This window comes from Tenrec ecaudatus, chromosome 3 (genome assembly GCF_050624435.1).
Source record: "Tenrec ecaudatus isolate mTenEca1 chromosome 3, mTenEca1.hap1, whole genome shotgun sequence".
NCBI classification, from domain to species: domain Eukaryota; kingdom Metazoa; phylum Chordata; class Mammalia; order Afrosoricida; family Tenrecidae; genus Tenrec; species Tenrec ecaudatus.
In genome coordinates, this window is record NC_134532.1 from 199466371 (window position 1) to 199485961 (window position 19591).

Consider the following 19591-nt stretch of genomic DNA (forward strand, 5'->3'; position numbering starts at 1 on the left):
TTGATTCTAACTCATAGATAGAGGATCCCAAAGGATATACATATATGGAAACATGAAGCCTCTTCTTTCTCCATAGGAGCAACTGGTAGGTTTGAACCACCAACCTGGAGGTTAGCAGTTCAATAAATAGCCGACATCGCCACCAGAGTAGGTCAAGAATATTTATAGAGTTGCCATTTAAATCCCATGAAGGGAACCTCAACGGTATCGTGGTTAGGAGTTGGGCTGTGATCCACAAAGTCAGCAGTTGGAAACCACCACCCGCTTCGTGGGAGTAAGATGAGGCTTTCCATTCCTGTAAGGAGTTATCGCTTGGGAAACCCACAGGGCGGTTCTACCTCGTCCTAGAGGGATGCTGCGAGTTGGCATCAATTCAGTGGATGGCAGTGAGTTTTGTTTTTGTTTAACCCGATGGCACTCAGTCCTACTCTGAAACACACAGGGTCGGCATGGAATGGAATCAACTCGAAAGCAATGGGAAAGCTTTAGAGGAGCTGCAAGGACTCTCTGACAATGAAATAGAATTGCTGATGGTAAAATCATCTCAATCCCTATGATTCTCGACATCAGCTTATGGAAGCTGATTAAACAAAGAGAGGCATGCATATATGATAGTATTAAAAACACGCGGGCACTAGCTTACCTCCACACTCAGGGTTTGATAACACAAGGCACCGATAAATGATAGGATCTGACCCAAGACGAATTGGTCATTTAAGAGTGTCATAATTCTTGTGGGGTCTCTCCTGGGCATCCAGGTTTCATAGAAAAATCTCCTTGTTTGGTTAAACGTGTTTGGCCTCGGCCGATCAATTACATAGCGTCCACCCACACGTGTCTTCCTTTGTTTCTCTGTTTCTGCAGAAGATAGATGAAGAGAATGAAGCAAACTTGCTAGCGGTCCTCACAGAGACCCTGGACAGCCTCCCTGTGGATGAAGACGGATTGCCCTCATTTGATGCACTGACAGATGGAGATGTGACCACTGACAATGATGCTAGCCCGTCCTCTATGCCTGACGGCACTCCTCCACCTCAGGAGGCAGAAGAGCCATCTCTAGTAAGAGCCCTTCCTACTGTTTAACAGCACTGGGCGTTGCCTCAGGCTACCCGCTGTGTGGGTCTGATATAGGAGCAATAAGGTTTGGATTCTTAATTTAGATGGATGCCAAAACAATCCCCAAGCACACCCAGGATTGCATATCCTGTTCCTCTCTGTTTAAAAGTATCGATGAGGCAGGCTTTCATGTGGTCTTCTTGTAGTATCTTGTTGACATTCGGTTGGTCGTGTGTGTGTGTGTGTGTGTGTGTGTGTGTGTGTGTGTGTGTGTGTGTGTGTTTATTTCTCATCTTTCGCGTTCACAGTAGAAATAGAGAGAGCTCCGAGCACCAAGTGGAAGAGACGAAACTCTCACCTGTGATTTCCAATGACGGCTTGTTTGGTTTCCCTTTAAAATCTGTCATGGACATGCTTATGGATTTTGATCTGTGCGTGGTTTTTAATGACACATCATCTTGTTCAGAGGGGGTCTAACTCGTACGGTAATCCTTTCTGGTGGGAGGTTTCCTGGTTTCCCATAGTATTTTTCACTACGATAATTTGTGTCATAATTAACATACACACCGTAGTAGGCACAGGCATGTAATCCTAGAAGTGACATTGGTAGGTCAAGGGGTAGACAATTTAAAGGCTCTGGATCCATCTCTCTTACAGAGATTGGAAAATAATAGCACATTTGCAACCCGACTTGCTCTAATTTATGGTATGCAATGATGAGTGAACTGTTGGCAGTGAGGATGGCGTTTCTGTTTCAGTGGAGGGCTTGCCTGGAATTTTATTCATTCTAAGACCCAGTTTACCTTCTCTTCCCTGCTAGCCATTTGTCATTTGCTATAAATTTGATGTAAGAGCTTGCCGTATAAATTATGAAATGTCATCCCCCAAACTGTAGTAGTGGGCTTCCATGCCATTGAGAGGTCGCCCTTCTCACACCCCTGTTTTGAGATGTTCAATCCTCCCACGGGAGCCCATGATGCCCTACTTGGAGTCTCTTACCTGCTAAGCCTTTCGAGTCGAAAGGATGCTACCTGGAGAGTAATCACAATCACTTTGGTCCCACATTTTCCCACGTGCTCATGCCATTCCTCTGTGGTCCAGAGCCCAGATTTCTGTAGATTGCACACCAGCTTATATTCAGACACAGAAGCTGTTCAGGGGAGTGCGGTTACTGACCGAGTGACATAGTGCATTTTGGAGCAGAGAGGTCCTTAGAGTGTAGCAAGTCAAGTGGCTAAGGAAACAGATCCAGAGAAAGTGGGACCTCTAGCTGACCTTGAACAGCTGGAATCAGAATCTGCATCTCTCCGTTTACAGGCCAGAATCCTACCCACTTCTAAATCACTTTCTTTCTCAAATTGGCAATCCATACTGTCTCATCCAAACATTTTTTTATGTGACTTAATTTTGAGACGTGTTTGTGACATTTGATGCTAAGCCTCCCAGAATACTTCACTTCTTGCCACTTGACTCATTTGAGTTTTTTGAAGGATAAGTATGGGCATATGCAAGGGGTTTCAAAAAAGTTTATGCAGAACGTTCATCACCTTTTAATTTGTGTATATATCCCCAAATCCACTCGTATCAAGTCGATTCAGATTCATAGCGACCCTATAGTAACTTGTAAATGTGTACAGGAGCAGACAGCCTCTGCCCCACATATATATATATATATATATATATATATAAACTCATTTCCATCAGGTCAATTCCAACTCATAGTGACCCTTTAGGGCAGAGCAGAACTTCCCTATCAGGTTTCAAGGGTGCAATCTCTAGACAAGCATATTGTTGCATCTTTCTTCCATAGTCACTGGTGAGTCGAATGGTAGGACTTTCAGTTTGCAATCCAGCACTTTAACCACAGCACCACCACACTCCATCTATGCATTTACATAGCCATCTCTATAGTAGATAGATGGCTAGGTAAGGAGACAGAATGACAGACTATCTCCCTATCTATCCATTTATTCATTGGTCACCTACGCTAGTCCTCCTAAGTCTTCATTTTGCAAGGTACCTTTTTTCAGCTTTGAGGGAGATTCTTTAACTTTTATCTAAATCCTAGTGGTGAAAAAAAACAAATATAGGGGGACAAGACCAAAACGTTTTTGTCACAACTGGTAGTGTAATGCCAAACTTTATTTTACCTAAATATGTGTGTGTATGTGTGTCTTGTTAGTCCTATGGTACTTCACCACGGCATAGTGCTTATACAGTAGGCTACTACCTCCGAGGTCAGCAGTTCAAAACCCCCAGAAAGATGGGGTTGTCTACTCCCGTAAGAGTTACAGTCTCAGAAGCTCACAGGGGCATTTCTACTCTGCCACTTTCAGCCATTATGAGTCAGCATCGACTCGATGGCAGTGAGTTTGGTTTGGACGCTTTCAGTACTCCGGTATGATATATCATTAAAGTGTGATTGAACACCTAAACTTGTCCTCTTTGTTGCCTTTGCTTCAATCACTTATTCAAAGCCTTTCAAAGACGCCTAACTTAAATGGTTTCTCTTCTTTCCTGCTATTTTTCCAGCTCAAGAAGCTCTTACTGGCACCAGCCAACACTCAGCTAAGTTATGATGAATGCAGCGGCCTCAGTACCCGGAACCACGCAAACCATCATCACAGGATCAGAACCAACCCTGCAGTTAAGGTACCGACTTCTTAATACAAAGGCAGGGGCGGGAGGAAGGTTACCAGGGCTTTTCCTGGGCACTATATGTGTATCTGAATTCACCCGAGACGTGGCAGCTACTTCCCGAAGGGAACAGAGATGATGTTCTGGATTTTGAAGAACGGCACCGGGACTCGCTAAAAGCAGAAAAGGTTCATTGCAGTGTTGTCTCGATAACTTGAATAGGAGGCCCACCACCTCGCCCGCCTGGCGCACGTGGTTGCACGTGCAGCCGGGTGGGCTACGAGAGTCTGCTGGTCGCCTGGCATGAACTGGGAGTGGCTTCAAGATGCAGGATTGCCTTTTTGCCAGCTGTCTAACCCGAGAAAGATGGCTCTGAAATCCCCGTGAAAGATCTGTCTCTGCCATTAATTGGATGGAACGCTGGCAATGCCATCGTTTTGGTTAGCAGGCTGTCTTAAGCAATGTTTGTCTTGCCATTCATTGCCAGTGAAAACAGAGCGTTCAGGGGTACTTAAGAGAGTTGCGAACACTGGGCTCCAGCTTGAGCCGCGAATTAAGATTCAAAGCAGTTTTTGCCCACTCCCACCCCCATTCACTGTAAAGGTGCTATAGGGTCGTGTTAGTTACTTGTTGCTGAGTGGGAACATTGAAATGTAGGAGAAATTTATATTTTTTTAAAGCCACATAAATGTCATTTAGGAGTTTTAAGTGTAATTTTCTCTCCTTGTTCGGCAAACAGTTATTCACAGCTCATAGATCCAGTACACTTAGACTGAACACTTCATTGAAAATCTCATCTCTTCAGAAAACCTATATCCATTCTGATAAGGTTCAGTTCACTAATTCTAGCTTTCTCTCTGACTTGTGTTTTAAGACTGAGACTTCATGGAGCAATAAAGCGAAGAGCATTTGTCAACAGCAAAAGCCACAAAGACGTCCCTGCTCGGAGCTCCTCAAGTATCTGACCACCAGCGATGACCCGCCTCACAGCAAACCCGCAGAAACCAGGAACAGCCACAGAGACAAATGCCCCTCCAAAAAGAAGCCCCACGCCCCGTTTCAGACACAGCACTTACAAGGTAAGTGGGCACCAAACCCACCGGGGAAGGAGCCGGAGGCCAGGAAAGGGAGCCCAGAGGCAGAGTGCATGAAATCGGGGGGTCTGCTGCTTCCCTCCGGGGCTCCTGGAGGAAAGAGAATGAGCTCTTTATTTTAGAAGGGGCGGGGGGGGGTGGAGAAGACCCTTCCCTGGAGAAGACCCTTCCCTGGCCGCAGGTCGAACATAACCTATCCAGGTGTGTGCGTTCAAACTGACAGTCTGCACAAGGCACCAGAAATAGGGCTGGGGAAGAAGGGATGTGGAAGGAGATACGTCATCAGATGAAATTGCCCATGAATCTCTCTGAGTGAGTGAAGTCATGGAAGTTCCCAGCAAGACAATTCCTGATGGCAGTTCTGTTTCATTTGATTTTCCCCCTTCGGTCATGTGAAACAATGAAGAATTGTTGGTGTGCTATCTATAATCTAAGAACTAATCGATCGCATTTATGCAGCCCCTTCTGATTCTGAACTTCATTGTTATCTAGGAAAAATATATGTTTGTTTTCTCTCCATTAAAATATATGTGTATTCTAGATTGAAGGAAGCATCTGGGTTTTTTCACATTATCTTCCTAGGTTTCTAGAAGGCGGTCCCTTCAGAGACCAGCTGGGTGATTTAGGGGAAACCTCTCTTGGTAGAGAGCATTTTCTTTCGTTTGCCTTCCTCCGGATCAATATTCTCTGGTCTGAAAAGCCCCAAGGAGAGCCCGTTTGGGAGTTGCTCTTGCTTTCCAGCTGGGCTCTGAACCAAGTCAAAGTGGTTCAGGCATGGACAATGGAGTGAAACCAGGCCAGACCTGGGTGAGCTAGCATACTAATAGGAATGGGGGGGGACCATGGGTCTAAGCCTTAGAATGGAAGGCTTGGAAAAAGTAAGCGAGCCTTTCCACGAAGCTCAGGAGTTACTGTCTGTCCATGGGGAGTGATACACTTGGCCACCATGGGATCTCCTCAGTTTGCCACTCACGAGAATTGATCGCAATGAGCCCCTCGCACTTTGTATTTTAGAATGGAGAAGGAGTTTCCAGCAGGGCTTTGACCTACCATTGTTTCTCTTCCATTCCATTCGGGTACCATGTCATTTGCCAGGACTGAAATGGGCTGGACCAGCATTCCAAGATGCTTGCTTCCTTTGCACCCCACTAAGGACTGCAGAGACGTGAGACAGACTCAGAACTATAGTTCCAACCATCTCCCTTTTCTAAACCTTGGTTTCTCCTTCTCTCCCCTCCACCTGCAGAATTAGCACCGCCTACCTGGTTTTGAGCCTTGGCTCTCTCACACAGGCCTTCTGTCTACGCTGGGGCTGTGATGCATTTGTTCCTCCTTCATCTCCACTTCAGGCTAAGCTGAGGGTCATCAGGAATCACCTCTCATTGTTTTTAAATGACCCCTGGTTAGGTGTTTCCTGGTGGATATTTCAAATTCCCTCCTCATGTGTCTCTGCCAGTCCAGGGAAATGAATATCTTTCAAATTCTCGGCTAGCTTCCTGGACTTGCCCCTCACTCTACCCACGTAACAGCTTTTTCTAAGCACCAAACCTATCCTGCTGTGGGACGCCTCCACAAGCGGCGTTGAAGGCCTCAGGTGAAGAGCAAATGGCGGGGCTTGTCTAGTGTGTGAGCTCAAATATTCTCTGGGCTCCTCTCCACCCTGCCCAGTCATGCGTCCACTTCCTGAGTTGGATTTAAAGTCCCCAGCCTGGTGAAACCCTGCAGTCAGTGAACCCAGCTCCGCAGCACAGGCTTCCCTTCTCCGGTGTGTGGTTGGTACATCTGGGCTCGGAGAGTGCTTGGGTAGTACTGACTGTTCATGCTGTGGGCTGCAGACGGGAAGGTTGGAGGTTCGGGTCCACCCAGGGATACCTTGGGAGACAGGTCTGGTGATCCACTCCCAAGTGAACGGCCATGGAAAACCCAACAGAACACAGTTCTCATCTGACACTTTCAGGGTTGTCCTGGGCGGGAATCAAACCTGGAATCCATCCGCCAGAGGGCAATGGGTCTGTGTTTTGAGGTTTGTATTCTTTCCATCGTTTATTGTTACTAATCTTTCTTCTTTGACAAACACAAAACAAAAACCCACCATTACAATCTTAGGCAGTCTTCAGCGTTTTCTCGGGGAATAGACTGGAGCAGGTAAAACTGAGCCTGGCTCTAGACAGCCACCTTTGCTCTCCCTTCCCCTCAGTCCCACCAGAACCTGCAGATGTTCAGGAAGCCAAGCTGGGCTCCTGAAGATTAAGAGTGTGCAGGCTGAAGTGCGGAGCAGGCTCGGGAGAAGGGATTCTGGGCGGAGTCCCCAGAGTGTAGTTCTGGGACAGGGCTGGCCCGTTCTCTTGGTCCTGAAACATCCCTTCCTTGTGGAGAGGACCACAAGCAGAGGCCAGGATGGGGTCCCTGAGAATAGACCAAGGGCCAGGGACCTTTCGGTCGGCTGTCAGCCCCTTCTAGGGAATCTGATTGTCTGGCTGTACATCCAGATTTGCTGAGTCCGCTTGTCAGGCGCTTGCTCCTGTCTGAAAAGCAAGGAGCGGCCGTCATGGCACGCAGCCCCTGTCGCAATCCCTGGTGTGGGAAACGAATCACACTCTTTATTAAAATCATTTCTGAGTGAATTGAAGTATTACAAAGCACATTTTCAAAAGAGGCACACACTTAACTGCATTCGCATTAGCTTTCTCCCTCATGTTGATTACACCGGGAAAATGTCAGTCATCATTTGATAACTAAAGCTTTATTAGGACCGTTCTTATGACTTATCTGAAGTCAGGCCCCACAAGGATACGCAAGCTTCCCAGTCCCAGCACCACCTTGCTGATTCTCTAAATCAAGAAAAATCTGAGGGTTGGGGAGTGGTGCAAATTGCTTTAAATATGTATATGCTTGTTATACATACCTGACTTATTTGTGAAGTCCTGGTGGCATAGTGGGTTATGCTAACCACAGGGTGAACAGTTCAAAGCCCCCAACTACTCCAAGGGAGAAAGATGAGACTTTCTACTCCCATAAAAAGTCGCAGCCTCAGAAACCCACAGGGGCAGCTCGCCCCTGCCCTATAGGGTCCCTATGAGCTGGACTCAACTAGCTGGCAGTGGTCGATATTTCTTCTTCTTCAGCTAAATTCCTTGAATCGGGGAGAATTCTAGCAAAACGTGTTTGTGTTTGTTGTCCTTCTCCTGCCCTCACCAATCCAAAAGTTAAGCCTCTTTGAACCTGCCCGGACCCTTGTGCGGATTCGGAGTTGAGAGAACGCGAAACCCGGCACGCCCAGCTTTATTACACCACCGCAATTATTTCCCAGTCTCCTTAATTAAGTAATTCAGTCTTAATTACTGAGTGCCTCATATGTGCCCAGCACCTGACTGGCTCTTGGAATGCCATGGTGAATGAGGCAGATGGGTCCCGGGCCGTCGAGATCACGAGGCCCGGGAAGTGCAAGTGGGAACCCGGGCTGTGTTTTCATGAGGTTGTAGTTGGCCAGCTTGCGTTTCTCCTTTTAGTCCCTACCTGGCTTTTCGCTCCTCTCATGCTTGCTGCTGGAAGATAGCCCTGAGGAGCTACCAGAGGCCCGGTTTTCATAGCGATTCCCCCAGCCATGTGATTCTGGTCGACTATCCACCAGAGTAGACTCATCCCACGCTTTTGTTGCCCTGTACAAGCAAAGTACTGGAGACACATAGTGACCCTGCATGACAAGGTAGAACTGCCCCATGTGGCATATCATAGATTGAAAGCTTTGTAACAGAAGATGGATAGGCCTTTTCTCCCTTGGCGCCTTGGTGGATTTGAAAGAGAGACTATGGTAGCAGCTGCGAGCTTAACCACTCTGCCACTTGCGTGCCTATATCCCAGGTGAGGCCTGGAGAAATGTTTACCTGCTGATAGTTTGGGGTTTCTTGTTCCTGGCTTGTTGTTGTTTTTAACCTTATTGTTAATCTGGGGAAAGTCGATGCAGCAAAATAACTCATCAATTCAACAATTGTGTTGAGTTCTTAAAAAATGTATTCACCAGTCAAGATGACCATACCCAAACCACTGCCATCAAATCCGTTCTCATTCAGATCAATCCTACAAGACACAGTAGAACTCCCTACCGTTCCAGGACTTTACATCTTTAGAGCAGACAGCTCTATCTTTTTCCATCAGAGTGGCTGACACGTTCAAACTGGTCACCTTGCCGTTAGCGGCCTGATAGTTAACCCGCTCTGCCACCAGGCCTCTTCCACACGGGAAGGACTTTTACATACTGTGACAGTGAGGATTTAAATAGGTCTTGCTAAGAAAACTTTTCTCACACGAAAGATCCTTGCATGAGATCATCGGTGTGTGTTTTCCTTCGGGTGTGTGCCTGCGGCATCGCAGGAAAGGCCAACTTCAGGACAAAGGCCGTTAAAAGGAAAATCCACCAGTATCCTGTTAGCATTAAAGAACTAAAAGAAATAAAAACACAACTGCCTCCTTGATAACAGCATGGAATGCTCGCCTTCCTGGATTATTTAAATTATTATTTGAGATTAAAAATAGGAAATATTTTCAGTTAGAGGCAATAAGTCAGAGCGTCTACTGTTGAAGCCACTTATTGTTCTGAACTTTTTATTGTGTACTAACTTTTTTTCTTCAAACTGCATGTGTAGTCAGCATTGGCCGATGGATGTCCAGCTCTTTTCAGTTCCTGTGAATAATTTTCTGGTTGTTAGCTCTTTCATTTAGTCATTTATCCATGAACGTGTTCAAGAACACACCAAGAATGCATGGTCACATAGAAAAGATAGGTTTGTGCCCTCAAGGAGTTTGCAGTTTCCGGTCTAATGGTTATTGGACCAGAGTGTGGCTCATATTCTCAGTAAAACAAATCAATGTTGCACTAGGTTAACTTCTGAGGACTTGGGCTTCTCTGGGGATTCAGTTCTGTGTGTGATTTGGTGACTGGTTGCCAAAATATATTGGAGCCCTGGTTGCATAGTGTATTGGAGCCTTAGTGCTATAATTATGCACATTGGGCTCTGATCTGTAAGGTCAGCAGTTTGAGACCACTAGCCAGCTCCAAAGAAGAAAGATGGGGCTTTCTACTCCCGTGAAGCTTTACAGTCTGGGAGACTCACATGGACAGTTCTATACTGTTCAACAGGGTCCCTATGAGTCGGCATCAACTTGATGACACTGAGGTGGTGTAATGGGCAATGCATTGAACTGCTAACATCAAAGTCGGCAGTTCAAGCTCACCAATTACACCATGGGGGAGAGAAGAGGCTGCCTGCTCCCATAATGATTTAAAGTCTGGGACACCTGAAGGAAAGTTCTACTTTGTCTTCTCAGGTCATATGAGTCAAAAATCAACTCAATGGCAGTGGGTTTACTTTTGATTTTTCCATTAGCTTTCATGTTGTGTTTCACCCCATTAAAAATGGCAGCTTCCTGGTCAATCTTACTTATACCTAATTATGAGAATTTGGAGGTGTTTCTTAGGCAGTCCGTGTAGCCTGCCCTGTGCCTTGGAATGTCCGTGGCTCATCCTCAGTACTCAGTTGCTGTATGACATCGTAATTAGTTCATCTCTGGATGTATTGTCTATAGACAATACGTCTATATGCCCCACTGCCTCAAGTCAATTCAAACAGATAGAGACCTGTACAACCTACATGAATCATCATTGTTTAGTTCAGCACCATGCCTTGCATTTTATGCGAACGGCTCATTATTTCAGACATTCTAGAGCATTAATGTCTAACCAGCTAATTTATCTGTATGTATGAAAAAAGTCCATCAATCAATGTACTTAATTTGTAGAAGACAGGGTGAGCTTTGTGTTTCTGGATGCACACTGGGCGGATGATATACAGTCAGTTGTCTAAACACTACATCAAAATTTGCAAGTTCAACATGTACATACTGTTTATCCAAGTAAAGTACTGCATTTCAGGCTAATTTGGGCTTAAAAAATAACTTCACATTTCCAGCATCCTTAATTATTAGGTTTGATTAATATATTTGAATACCTGTTAACTGTAATGTCTTTTGATCAGAGGCGAAAGGAAGCATATCCTTGGTCAATTCTGCTAGCAACCAGGTGTAGGGTCCTGGCAGTGTCTCCGACGCTTGATAAGAAGAAGAAAGTCTATTGTAAAGACTTTTTTGATTTTGAGTCTTTGGCGATAATCATATCATGACTATATCCAGACCATCTAGAAGAGCCATTTGAACCACAAAAATAGCAGAGTCTAGTCAATTCTGACTCATAGCAACCCTATAGGACAAGGTAGAACTGCCTCTCTGGGTCTCCAAGGTGATAACTCTTTCTGGGAGTAGAGCGTCTTATCTTGTTCCGGGAAGTGTATCTCCACACATACAAATATGTTTTTCTCTATAAGCATATATAACATGTGGCTTTGTATCCCAAGTGTGTCTCTCATTATGTTTTCCCCTCCTTCGGTTCAAAATACAAGATTGCCGAGCAGAAGCAATTGAACTTTTGGAGTGAGAAGATTCTTACTCCACCCTTCATAATTTGGAAATGCCTCCCCGAGGAGGTAAGATTTAGGAAAGCTTAACAGGAAGCATGAAAGCTCTCTTGGCAGGTCCCTAGGTTTCTCTCCGCTGATACACCCAGCATCTGACCTTAGCTGTCCATCAGTTTCGGAAACGTGGACCCTTTCACGCCATCCGGAGCCATGCCTCCAACAGGCCATGATCTGTCCGTTCACTTTCAGTCATTGGAATAGTTGTCGCTTGAGACTAACCTATTCTCGGGGCTAGATATAAAATGATCCGTTTTAGGAGTAAAATCAACTGAATATTCATAACGTTCTGTTGCTTCGTAGTTCCTCCACTGTTTTCTTGTCTAAACAAACCACGCAGGGTATAGCAAATGGAAAGGGAAAAACATTTTTTTCCTCTCTGAAGGCATGAGGCACATTCTGCATCTTCTACAGGAATGGGATATTTTGGAGACAATGCGGCTCCTGGATGTGTTTTCAAACGGTAGCTTACCGATGCAAATGTGGTTCGGATTGTGTTTGCCTGTTGTCTGACTGGGATCCAACATCCAGGGATTTCCTTAGTTTCATCTCCCCGTTTTCTGGTTAGGTTTCCAACTTGACTCGAGTAGAAAGGAAATAAAGCACGAGGACACTCAATGTTTCATAATTAGTTTCTTTTTTTTCCCTTTAGCCAAACCAACAACTTTATCTCTTCCTCTGACCCCAGAGTCACCAAAGTAAGTATTAAGAAGTGTAACCATTTTCAGAGAGGGAAGGGGATTCTAATACATTTGGCTACAGCAACTCCATTTCAGTTTGTTTTTATAAATGTGCCATATCTTCCAGTGATCCCAAGGGTTCCCCATTTGAGAACAAGACTATTGAACGAACCTTAAGTGTGGAACTCTCTGGAACTGCAGGTAAGCCTTGCCTTTCACTTGATTTTCCTTCTTGCTTGTTTGTAAAATATGTTGATGATACAGTGTTGTAGTTTCTTCTAGTTGAATGATTATGGGAAACACATAAACAAATTGGATAAGAGGCTATCTGTAACTGTGTCAGGCTGTTTATTTATTTTTGATTATGTGTACCACCGCATTTCTTGGGTGCCCAACCTGGGCCAAACCCTTGGATTTGAATGGATGGCCATGGATGCCTTGGATCCCCCTAACAGCCCTATTTCTGACGTGGCTACTGGGCTTTCAATAACAAGAGAGGAATGAGCATTCATTGACCTCCCCCTCAGTAAATGTGCCAGGCATGTAAGTGGTTTACAGTGACTTCGTTAACCACCTCCGGAGGATGGCGACAGTGGTCTCATGTTGGAAAGGAGGACACAAGGTCCAAAGATGTTATATAACCTGCTGAAGATCCCAGAGCTGGGAAACTAGGTGATAAGGTTCAACCCTATGCTGACTGGCAGTGCTTCATTAGGAGTAGTTCATACTCTGGGATCCCACCATTTTATATTTTTTCTCGCAAAGGAAGGGGGAACAACGTGGGCATTTGTCAGAACAAAGTGCCCGGATCTATTTTGGAGCACGGGAAATTATCCGCAAAAGGCTGGCCAGCTGAACTCATTTAGTCAGCCTTTCCTTCACACACCGAAGAAGGAGAGAGTGCGTTTGCAAATGTCCACTAACCCCTGAGCTACTTCTTCAGCTGAAGAGTTTCTTGACAGCCTCCTGAGTGGGTTGTAAAGGGAGACTCTGCACTGAGTACTGGTGGGCTGGGAACCTGAACCCCACCAGAAAGTGACTCTGAGGATGTGTGAACAAGGAATGTCTTAGCTCTGGCCCCTGCTGATAAGGGTAAAGCAACAGTAGATTAAACAAGGTGCTTTCAACCAGAACTCTGGTGCCTGCACGCACCGTGGTCATTGTCACTCAGCTTAATTTCACACTCTGAGTTTGCTAAATTAACTCCTTATGAAAGGTCTATTGCATGAGTTGGTCAAGCAGTAGAGTAGTTAATTTCATGGTGTGTATATGCATATGGGTGTCTGCTCACTCACACACACACAGATACATATTCACATACAACCCTATATAATATAATTTCTTAAATAAATGATGATCCATATATATGATTGTAAGTAAAATTTGGGTGTATATATCCTTCTTTTCTCATCTGACCAATGAGGGTGAAGTATGAGTGAAGTTATTGAAAAGGTCTCTTTAAACATATACACTTTGATAATTGAACTTTTACTTCATGTGCAGTTAAAAACACTCACTTTTGAGAGGAGACAGAGCCCTTGCTCTGGAGACCAAGTGTGCTACCTAGGAATCCAGTCACCTTTGTCACCCAAACCACACTAACCACATTTTATAGTTGGAATTTACTTACTGTTCACTGCTCTTTGAAGGGAAGCAGTTACAGACGCTCGCCTGCTGGTGCAAACTCCTTCTCACCTCCCATGGTTTCCCTTTCCGCATGCCCCAGCCCCATCTGATTCCAGAGTATTGGTTACCATGACAAAGGAGCCCAGGTGGCACTATGGTCAGAGCGTTCACCTGCCAAAGAGAAGGTTGCTGTGTTAAACCACTGGCTACTCCTGGGGCTGCTTCCACTGGAGTGACAGACTTGGAAATCCTTGAGGTAGTTCAACTCTGTCCTATGGGGTCATTTTGAGAGCAATCTACTAGAGAGCACTGGATCTGGTTGGTGCTTTTGCATAGAGTTCACATACATTTCTAAGATCTCCTTCACGGCAGTACCTGGTTTTGAACTCGCACCTCATTCATTTCTATAACATTATATCATTCAATTATATGACATATTTTCACTAACCAGAACAATGGAGATGAACTGGTTTGTGAAAATACACTAAACCGACTCTTTGGAAACAGCTGGACTGAGGCAAGAAGGGCCGTAGTCGACCGTCATTGACTTTGTTGGAAGAAGGATGGGGACAGACTGCTGCCTACATCAATGCCAGCTTTTCATTGAAGAACCGCCTTCTTCTTATTCTGCGCTAATCCAATTATGCAATCATCTTATATAAAATGTAAAGCGTATGAGCTAGCAGAGAAATCTGGGATGGAAAGATACTAAATGACCTTGTCTCCCTACAGATATGCATATAAATTTGTGATTATTCTATAGGCTGTGTATAATTTCTGTTACTTCAATGAACAATTCAATTTTTTTAAGTTTCTATCTTCATCACGCACCCTTCATGACGAGGATTTTAGAGTGCTGTATAATATTAATGTGAGTAGTCCCGTGGCATTTATTCAATCCCACTCCTCAGGTTGTGCACTTAGGTTCTTTCAAAGAGGTGCCGTTTGAGCAGACTAGAAACCTTCATTCACCAAATGTTTTCATCACATTTTTTAAACATGGATTCCGGTGGTTTGTAATATTGGAGGCACAGATGCAAAGATTTGGGAGGTTTCTGGTACATATTGTGACACCGCTTTCCACAGGACTATTTCCAGCCATAAGCCACTGAGCACTGTAGGGCTAAGCTAGCTTCATTGGGTATTTTCCGTTTTCTAGGGTTTTATTCATTTATGGATATGAGTTTATCATTTAAGTTGTGTTTCTTCTTTTGGTGATATTCTGGATTTTGTTGTTATTTTTAACATGTGTTTTTATTTTCTTCTTGACAGAAGTTTGAATATTTGTCCTAAAAAGCAGACAGTGTTTTAAATGACTTAGCTATCATTTTGAAAGCTTACAAATAGTCAAAACCCTTTGTAAGGCAATTGGAGATTTTAAAAGATACTTTTTTATTACTTGGAAACCTTTCAATTGTATACAGAGGATTTATTTCAGCCAGCAGGTCAGCATTCATCTTATTTGTTTAAATGGTTCATTCTTGAAAATATTAAAATCAATGGGGCACCATGAAAATCAATTTGCACATTTTTTAATATGTGCCCTATGCTGACAATATAACTTAACAACAAATATAAGACATAGGAAATAATCCTTTAAAAAATTCAAGCATCGTGCTTGGCCCACCTAACCCCAAAGCTGAGTAGATTCCCATTCACAGTGAAGATTGCAAACCACAGTGAGCCGACTGCTGAGTCTCTACATCTTAATGGGAACAAATAGCCTCATCTTTCTCCTAATAAGGTGCTGGTAGGTTCAAACTGCCAACCTTGTGATTAGCAGTCCAATGATTACCTAATATTTTAAAATATACACACATTCTTAATACACACTAGTACGTTAAAGGAATAGATTCACAAAATTAATATTTAGCACATTTGCTATTTGTTAATTTTTAGCTACTTGATTTCATTGCAAAGTCATATTTGCTTCTATTTGAACTACTTTGCCTTGGAAAATATAATTATGTCAAAGGGTTTCTGTTCAATTTTATGGTAAGTTTGATGAATGTGTCTTTTTTATATGCACATACAATCCAAATATCAATATATATTGGCTTAGCCAAATCTGCCAAACCCACAGCCATCAAGCTGATGCCAGCACCTAGGGACCCGATGCAGGATTTCTGAGGCAATCAATCTTATCAGAAGCAAATAGCCTCATCTTCCGCCCGTGGAGCTACTGGTGCTTTGAACCACCAATCTTGTACCCAACTGCATCAAAAGGGCTCCTTAGGCTTATTTCACTCACTGCCATCACGTCTATTCTGACTCACAGGAACCCTAAAGGAGAGAGTCGAACTGCCTGTCCCTGCAGGTTTCTGACTGTAAATCTTTCCGATGTTGGTAGGTTTGAACCACTGATTTTGTGGTTGGTAGCCCAATGCATAACCCTCTACACCACCACAGGTCTTGGCTTATTCCGCAGCATATGGTAAATAAATGATTCCTGTGTTTAAGACCTAACCTAAGAGTCCATTGGGAAACTAACACTTGTTGCCTAAATCACATGAAACATAGATATTACTTGTGTGTGTGTGTATATCTGTTGTTGTTTATCTCTCAAGAAGAGTTGGCCCTAAGTGCGGTGTTTAGTTGTGTTCATACAGGGGCAATCAATATGAAGATGGAAATTGGAGAAGAGGAAGTAGGGCTTAACCTTACTACACACGAGAAAGCATGTAGAGATAAAGGGAAGCCCGGGGGAAGGTAGAAGTGGGAGGTTGCTGAAGGAAACCAGAAGGAGAAATTTGGGACAATATCAGAGAGAAGAAATGGAGGAAAATTGTGTTAGGCTGGGTTAACTAGAGAAACAAATGCATATACATATATATATGATATATATATGAGAGAGAGCTTTATGTCAAGAAATAATTATGCTTTATATCAAGAAGTATCAATAAAACATCCCAGCCTAGTCCAACTCAAGTCCATAAGTCTGCTATTTGCCCATAAGTCCCTCAATGATGCAGAATATAGGAACATCACCGGCCAGTGAGTGAAAAGTCTTGTAGATCCAATGGCGGTGAATGCATCTCCAGGGCTCACATAGGAAGGTGAAGGGAGAGAGAGAGAGAGAGAGAGAGAGAGAGAGAGAGAGAGAGAGAGAGAGAGAGAGAGAAAGAGGTTCCCAGCACCCTCGTTATGAGGAAGTCCAACCCACAAGGAGCCACCATCAGTTTGTGACCACTTTAAGTTGATATGAAATTATGCAACTATCACAAAAATATTTTGATGCTGCTGTTAGACATTCTGACGGTGAAATGCCGTGCTGCCCATAACCCCCATGCTCCCTAAAAATCTTCAATAAAAAAACCATGGCTCTCCAGAGTGCTTGGTAGAGACTCATGAAGCATATGACCAATACGGATTTGTGCCTGAGGGGATCCCACAGCACAAGCAGAAGCTTTGCAAGGGAGCCCCGGAGCGTGGCTTCAAGTTAGCCATAACGATGGTGCCAACGATTAAAAAGTGACAAGGATGGTTCAAAAAGAAAGAGCCGTTAAGGACGTACCACAGAGATGACCATGGCTAGGACTCTGGCACACATAGAACTCTCCACAAACTAGACTATGGAGCCCCCGTGACTCAGTGACCTAAGTGTCAGGTTGCCAACTCTAGGGTTGGGGAAACACTAGATTTCATATGGTTTATTTTGTTTTATGTTTTTACAACACGGGCGGGTTCAGTTTCAGACTTGAAGGGTAACTAATGGCCACAGGCTCCTGGGGTCCCAGCCTCCTTTTTGCCTCGATCAGCAAGACTGTTCTCCTTTATGTTGGTGTGTTCCACCTTTTTCTCCCACCCAATCTAGGGCCTAACAATATGACCCTTCTCAGAGCAGTGGGTAATGGTCTCAGGGCACCATCTAGTTCATCTGGCCTCCAGGGTGCCCAGACAGACAGATGTTTGCGTGGTCTGTAGAACATTGGACTGCTTCTTTCCATGTGTCTTTCCGTTTCCATCACTCTTCTTTCCTCTGGAATGCGAGAGACCACTGGCTGTGCAATGGTGCCTGCTCACAAGCATTGAAACCCCAATCTTCACTCACAGGTAGGACAGCCTGTACTGCTATTGTTGCGGATCTGGGATTTACCAAGTCATGTTTTAAAAAAATCCTCTCAACAGTAACAAGTGCTGCTATTTTTAAAGATTGTGGCAGTTGGGCACTCTCACAGGCATGTCTATGTAATTTAGACGCTCCCAGCTTTATAATGGCTCCAGGCAGGTCGGTGTGACATTCCAGTGTGTCCCTTTCCTGAAGCCTGAATTTTATAGATAGTAGGAGGCACCTGTGAGGTTCAGTAGGTTTCTTTTTCTCCTGCCAAGTGCTATTGATTGGGATTGGTTGCTGGGACCACAGTTTAAGGGAGGCTTCTAAGACCCCGTGGGCACTCGGTGGGAAGGTCATCATCAATTAGTGATGTCTAGCCCTGGTGCAGCAGGAATGGGGAGGAGAGGGAGCCAGCACCCATGGGGTTGGTGTGTGGATTCCAGGTCTTCACACTTTGTTGGTTGGTTGTTGGTGCAGAGACAGTGCATCATGCTGGTGCCCAGGCCTTCTGGTGTCTTCTTTCCACCTTTATGTTCATAAACTTTTGAGCCTTTTGAGGGATTTTTTTCCATGGAAATGTAAAGGGTCAACACAATGCTAAGACTTTGAGAGTAATCCTTTCTGGCCCATCTGTGGTGTCTTTGGGAAGCAGGAGGATGTGATGGCCTGTTTACTTTATTGGGTGTCAACAGCTGGCCCGGATTCTCTGTGATTGTCCCAAACTAGCTCATTTGGACTGATGAAAACAAAACAAAAACAAAACTCTTCTTTTACAGGTGTAAAAACTAATTTGATTTCAGGATAACTGTTAGCACAGCAAGATGAGAGGAAAGAGAAAATGCTCTTTTGACAGAAGGCATTTCCAGCTCTGACATCTGGGACATGGTAGAGCGCTACATTTTTGGGGTTCTGAAATGGTGAAGGCAAAGCACTGTCAGCTCAGCCAAGTGATGGGGTTCCATGGGAGACATGAAGGAGTTTGGTGAGAGACCAAAGTGACTAACAGGGACCTTTCACGTGCATACACACACACACACACAATTTTAATAGTTCTTTTATAAATTGGAATTATTGTGAAAGTATTGAAAACATTATAACTAAATGTATTGCATTATTGATTGGGGTCAAAAGGAGGAGAGAAACTTAATCTTCAAAGATAACATCGCACAAACACATCTAGGCCTTAGCGTGTTTTGTCTCCATATATGCATACACACAAACATATATATATATATATATATATACATACATACACATGTATATTTGCTATGAGACAGACTTGACTCAATGGCGGTAAGGAGATATATTTAACATGGTTTTGATCCTAGTGTGCGTGTATGAGGGTGAGTCAATAGTGTTGCTACTTGGGGGGGGAGGGGAGTCCAGTTCTTCCATGTATGAGTTTATTCCAAATATACCATGTTTGAACATGCCTCTGAGGTCTGTCAATGGCTGCAGGCACTTGCCTCCTTCTCTTAAGGATACCTTAAAAGAGGGTCCAATCTACAGTGATTACTGAGGGAATTTGCCGGGCCATTTACATTCAAAGCAGAGCAGTCAGTTTGGAAGGCGATGGCGACTGTCTTCTTGATAGACTTTTTTTTTAAAGGACACAGGGCAGTCATGATGGCTTATGAGGGGGAAGTCTAAACAAAAGTTAAAACTATATTAGTGCTTAAAAAACACAGGAAAGTGGTGCAGAGGAATTTTTTTTGTACCTGACAATGTAACCGACTCATTCTTCAAGAGTGGCAAGAGTTTTCCTATGAGGATGTGTTGGAAAACCTTGCCCCATCCAGCCTTGAGCCCTATCTGCCTCTTCAGACATATTTTTGTCCGCCAAACTCAGAGAACATTTGAAGGGAACATAATTTGAGACCTTTTCAGACATGGAAGCTGCCTCTGTGATGTCGTTTGAAT

The 19591-nt window shown here is 44.1% G+C and overlaps 1 protein-coding gene across 1 annotated transcript in view; it reads left to right on the forward strand.

Annotated features, from left to right (window-relative positions):
- The window catches only part of PPARGC1A (PPARG coactivator 1 alpha), a 119778-nt gene that overhangs the window by 71848 nt on the left and 28339 nt on the right, over positions 1 to 19591 (forward strand). The window contains exons 3-7 of the mRNA XM_075545014.1: positions 865 to 1059; positions 3589 to 3708; positions 4568 to 4772; positions 11964 to 12009; positions 12119 to 12192. Of these exons, the coding sequence (XP_075401129.1) occupies positions 865 to 1059; positions 3589 to 3708; positions 4568 to 4772; positions 11964 to 12009; positions 12119 to 12192 (640 nt within the window). The remainder of the gene's footprint in view (positions 1 to 864; positions 1060 to 3588; positions 3709 to 4567; positions 4773 to 11963; positions 12010 to 12118; positions 12193 to 19591) is intronic.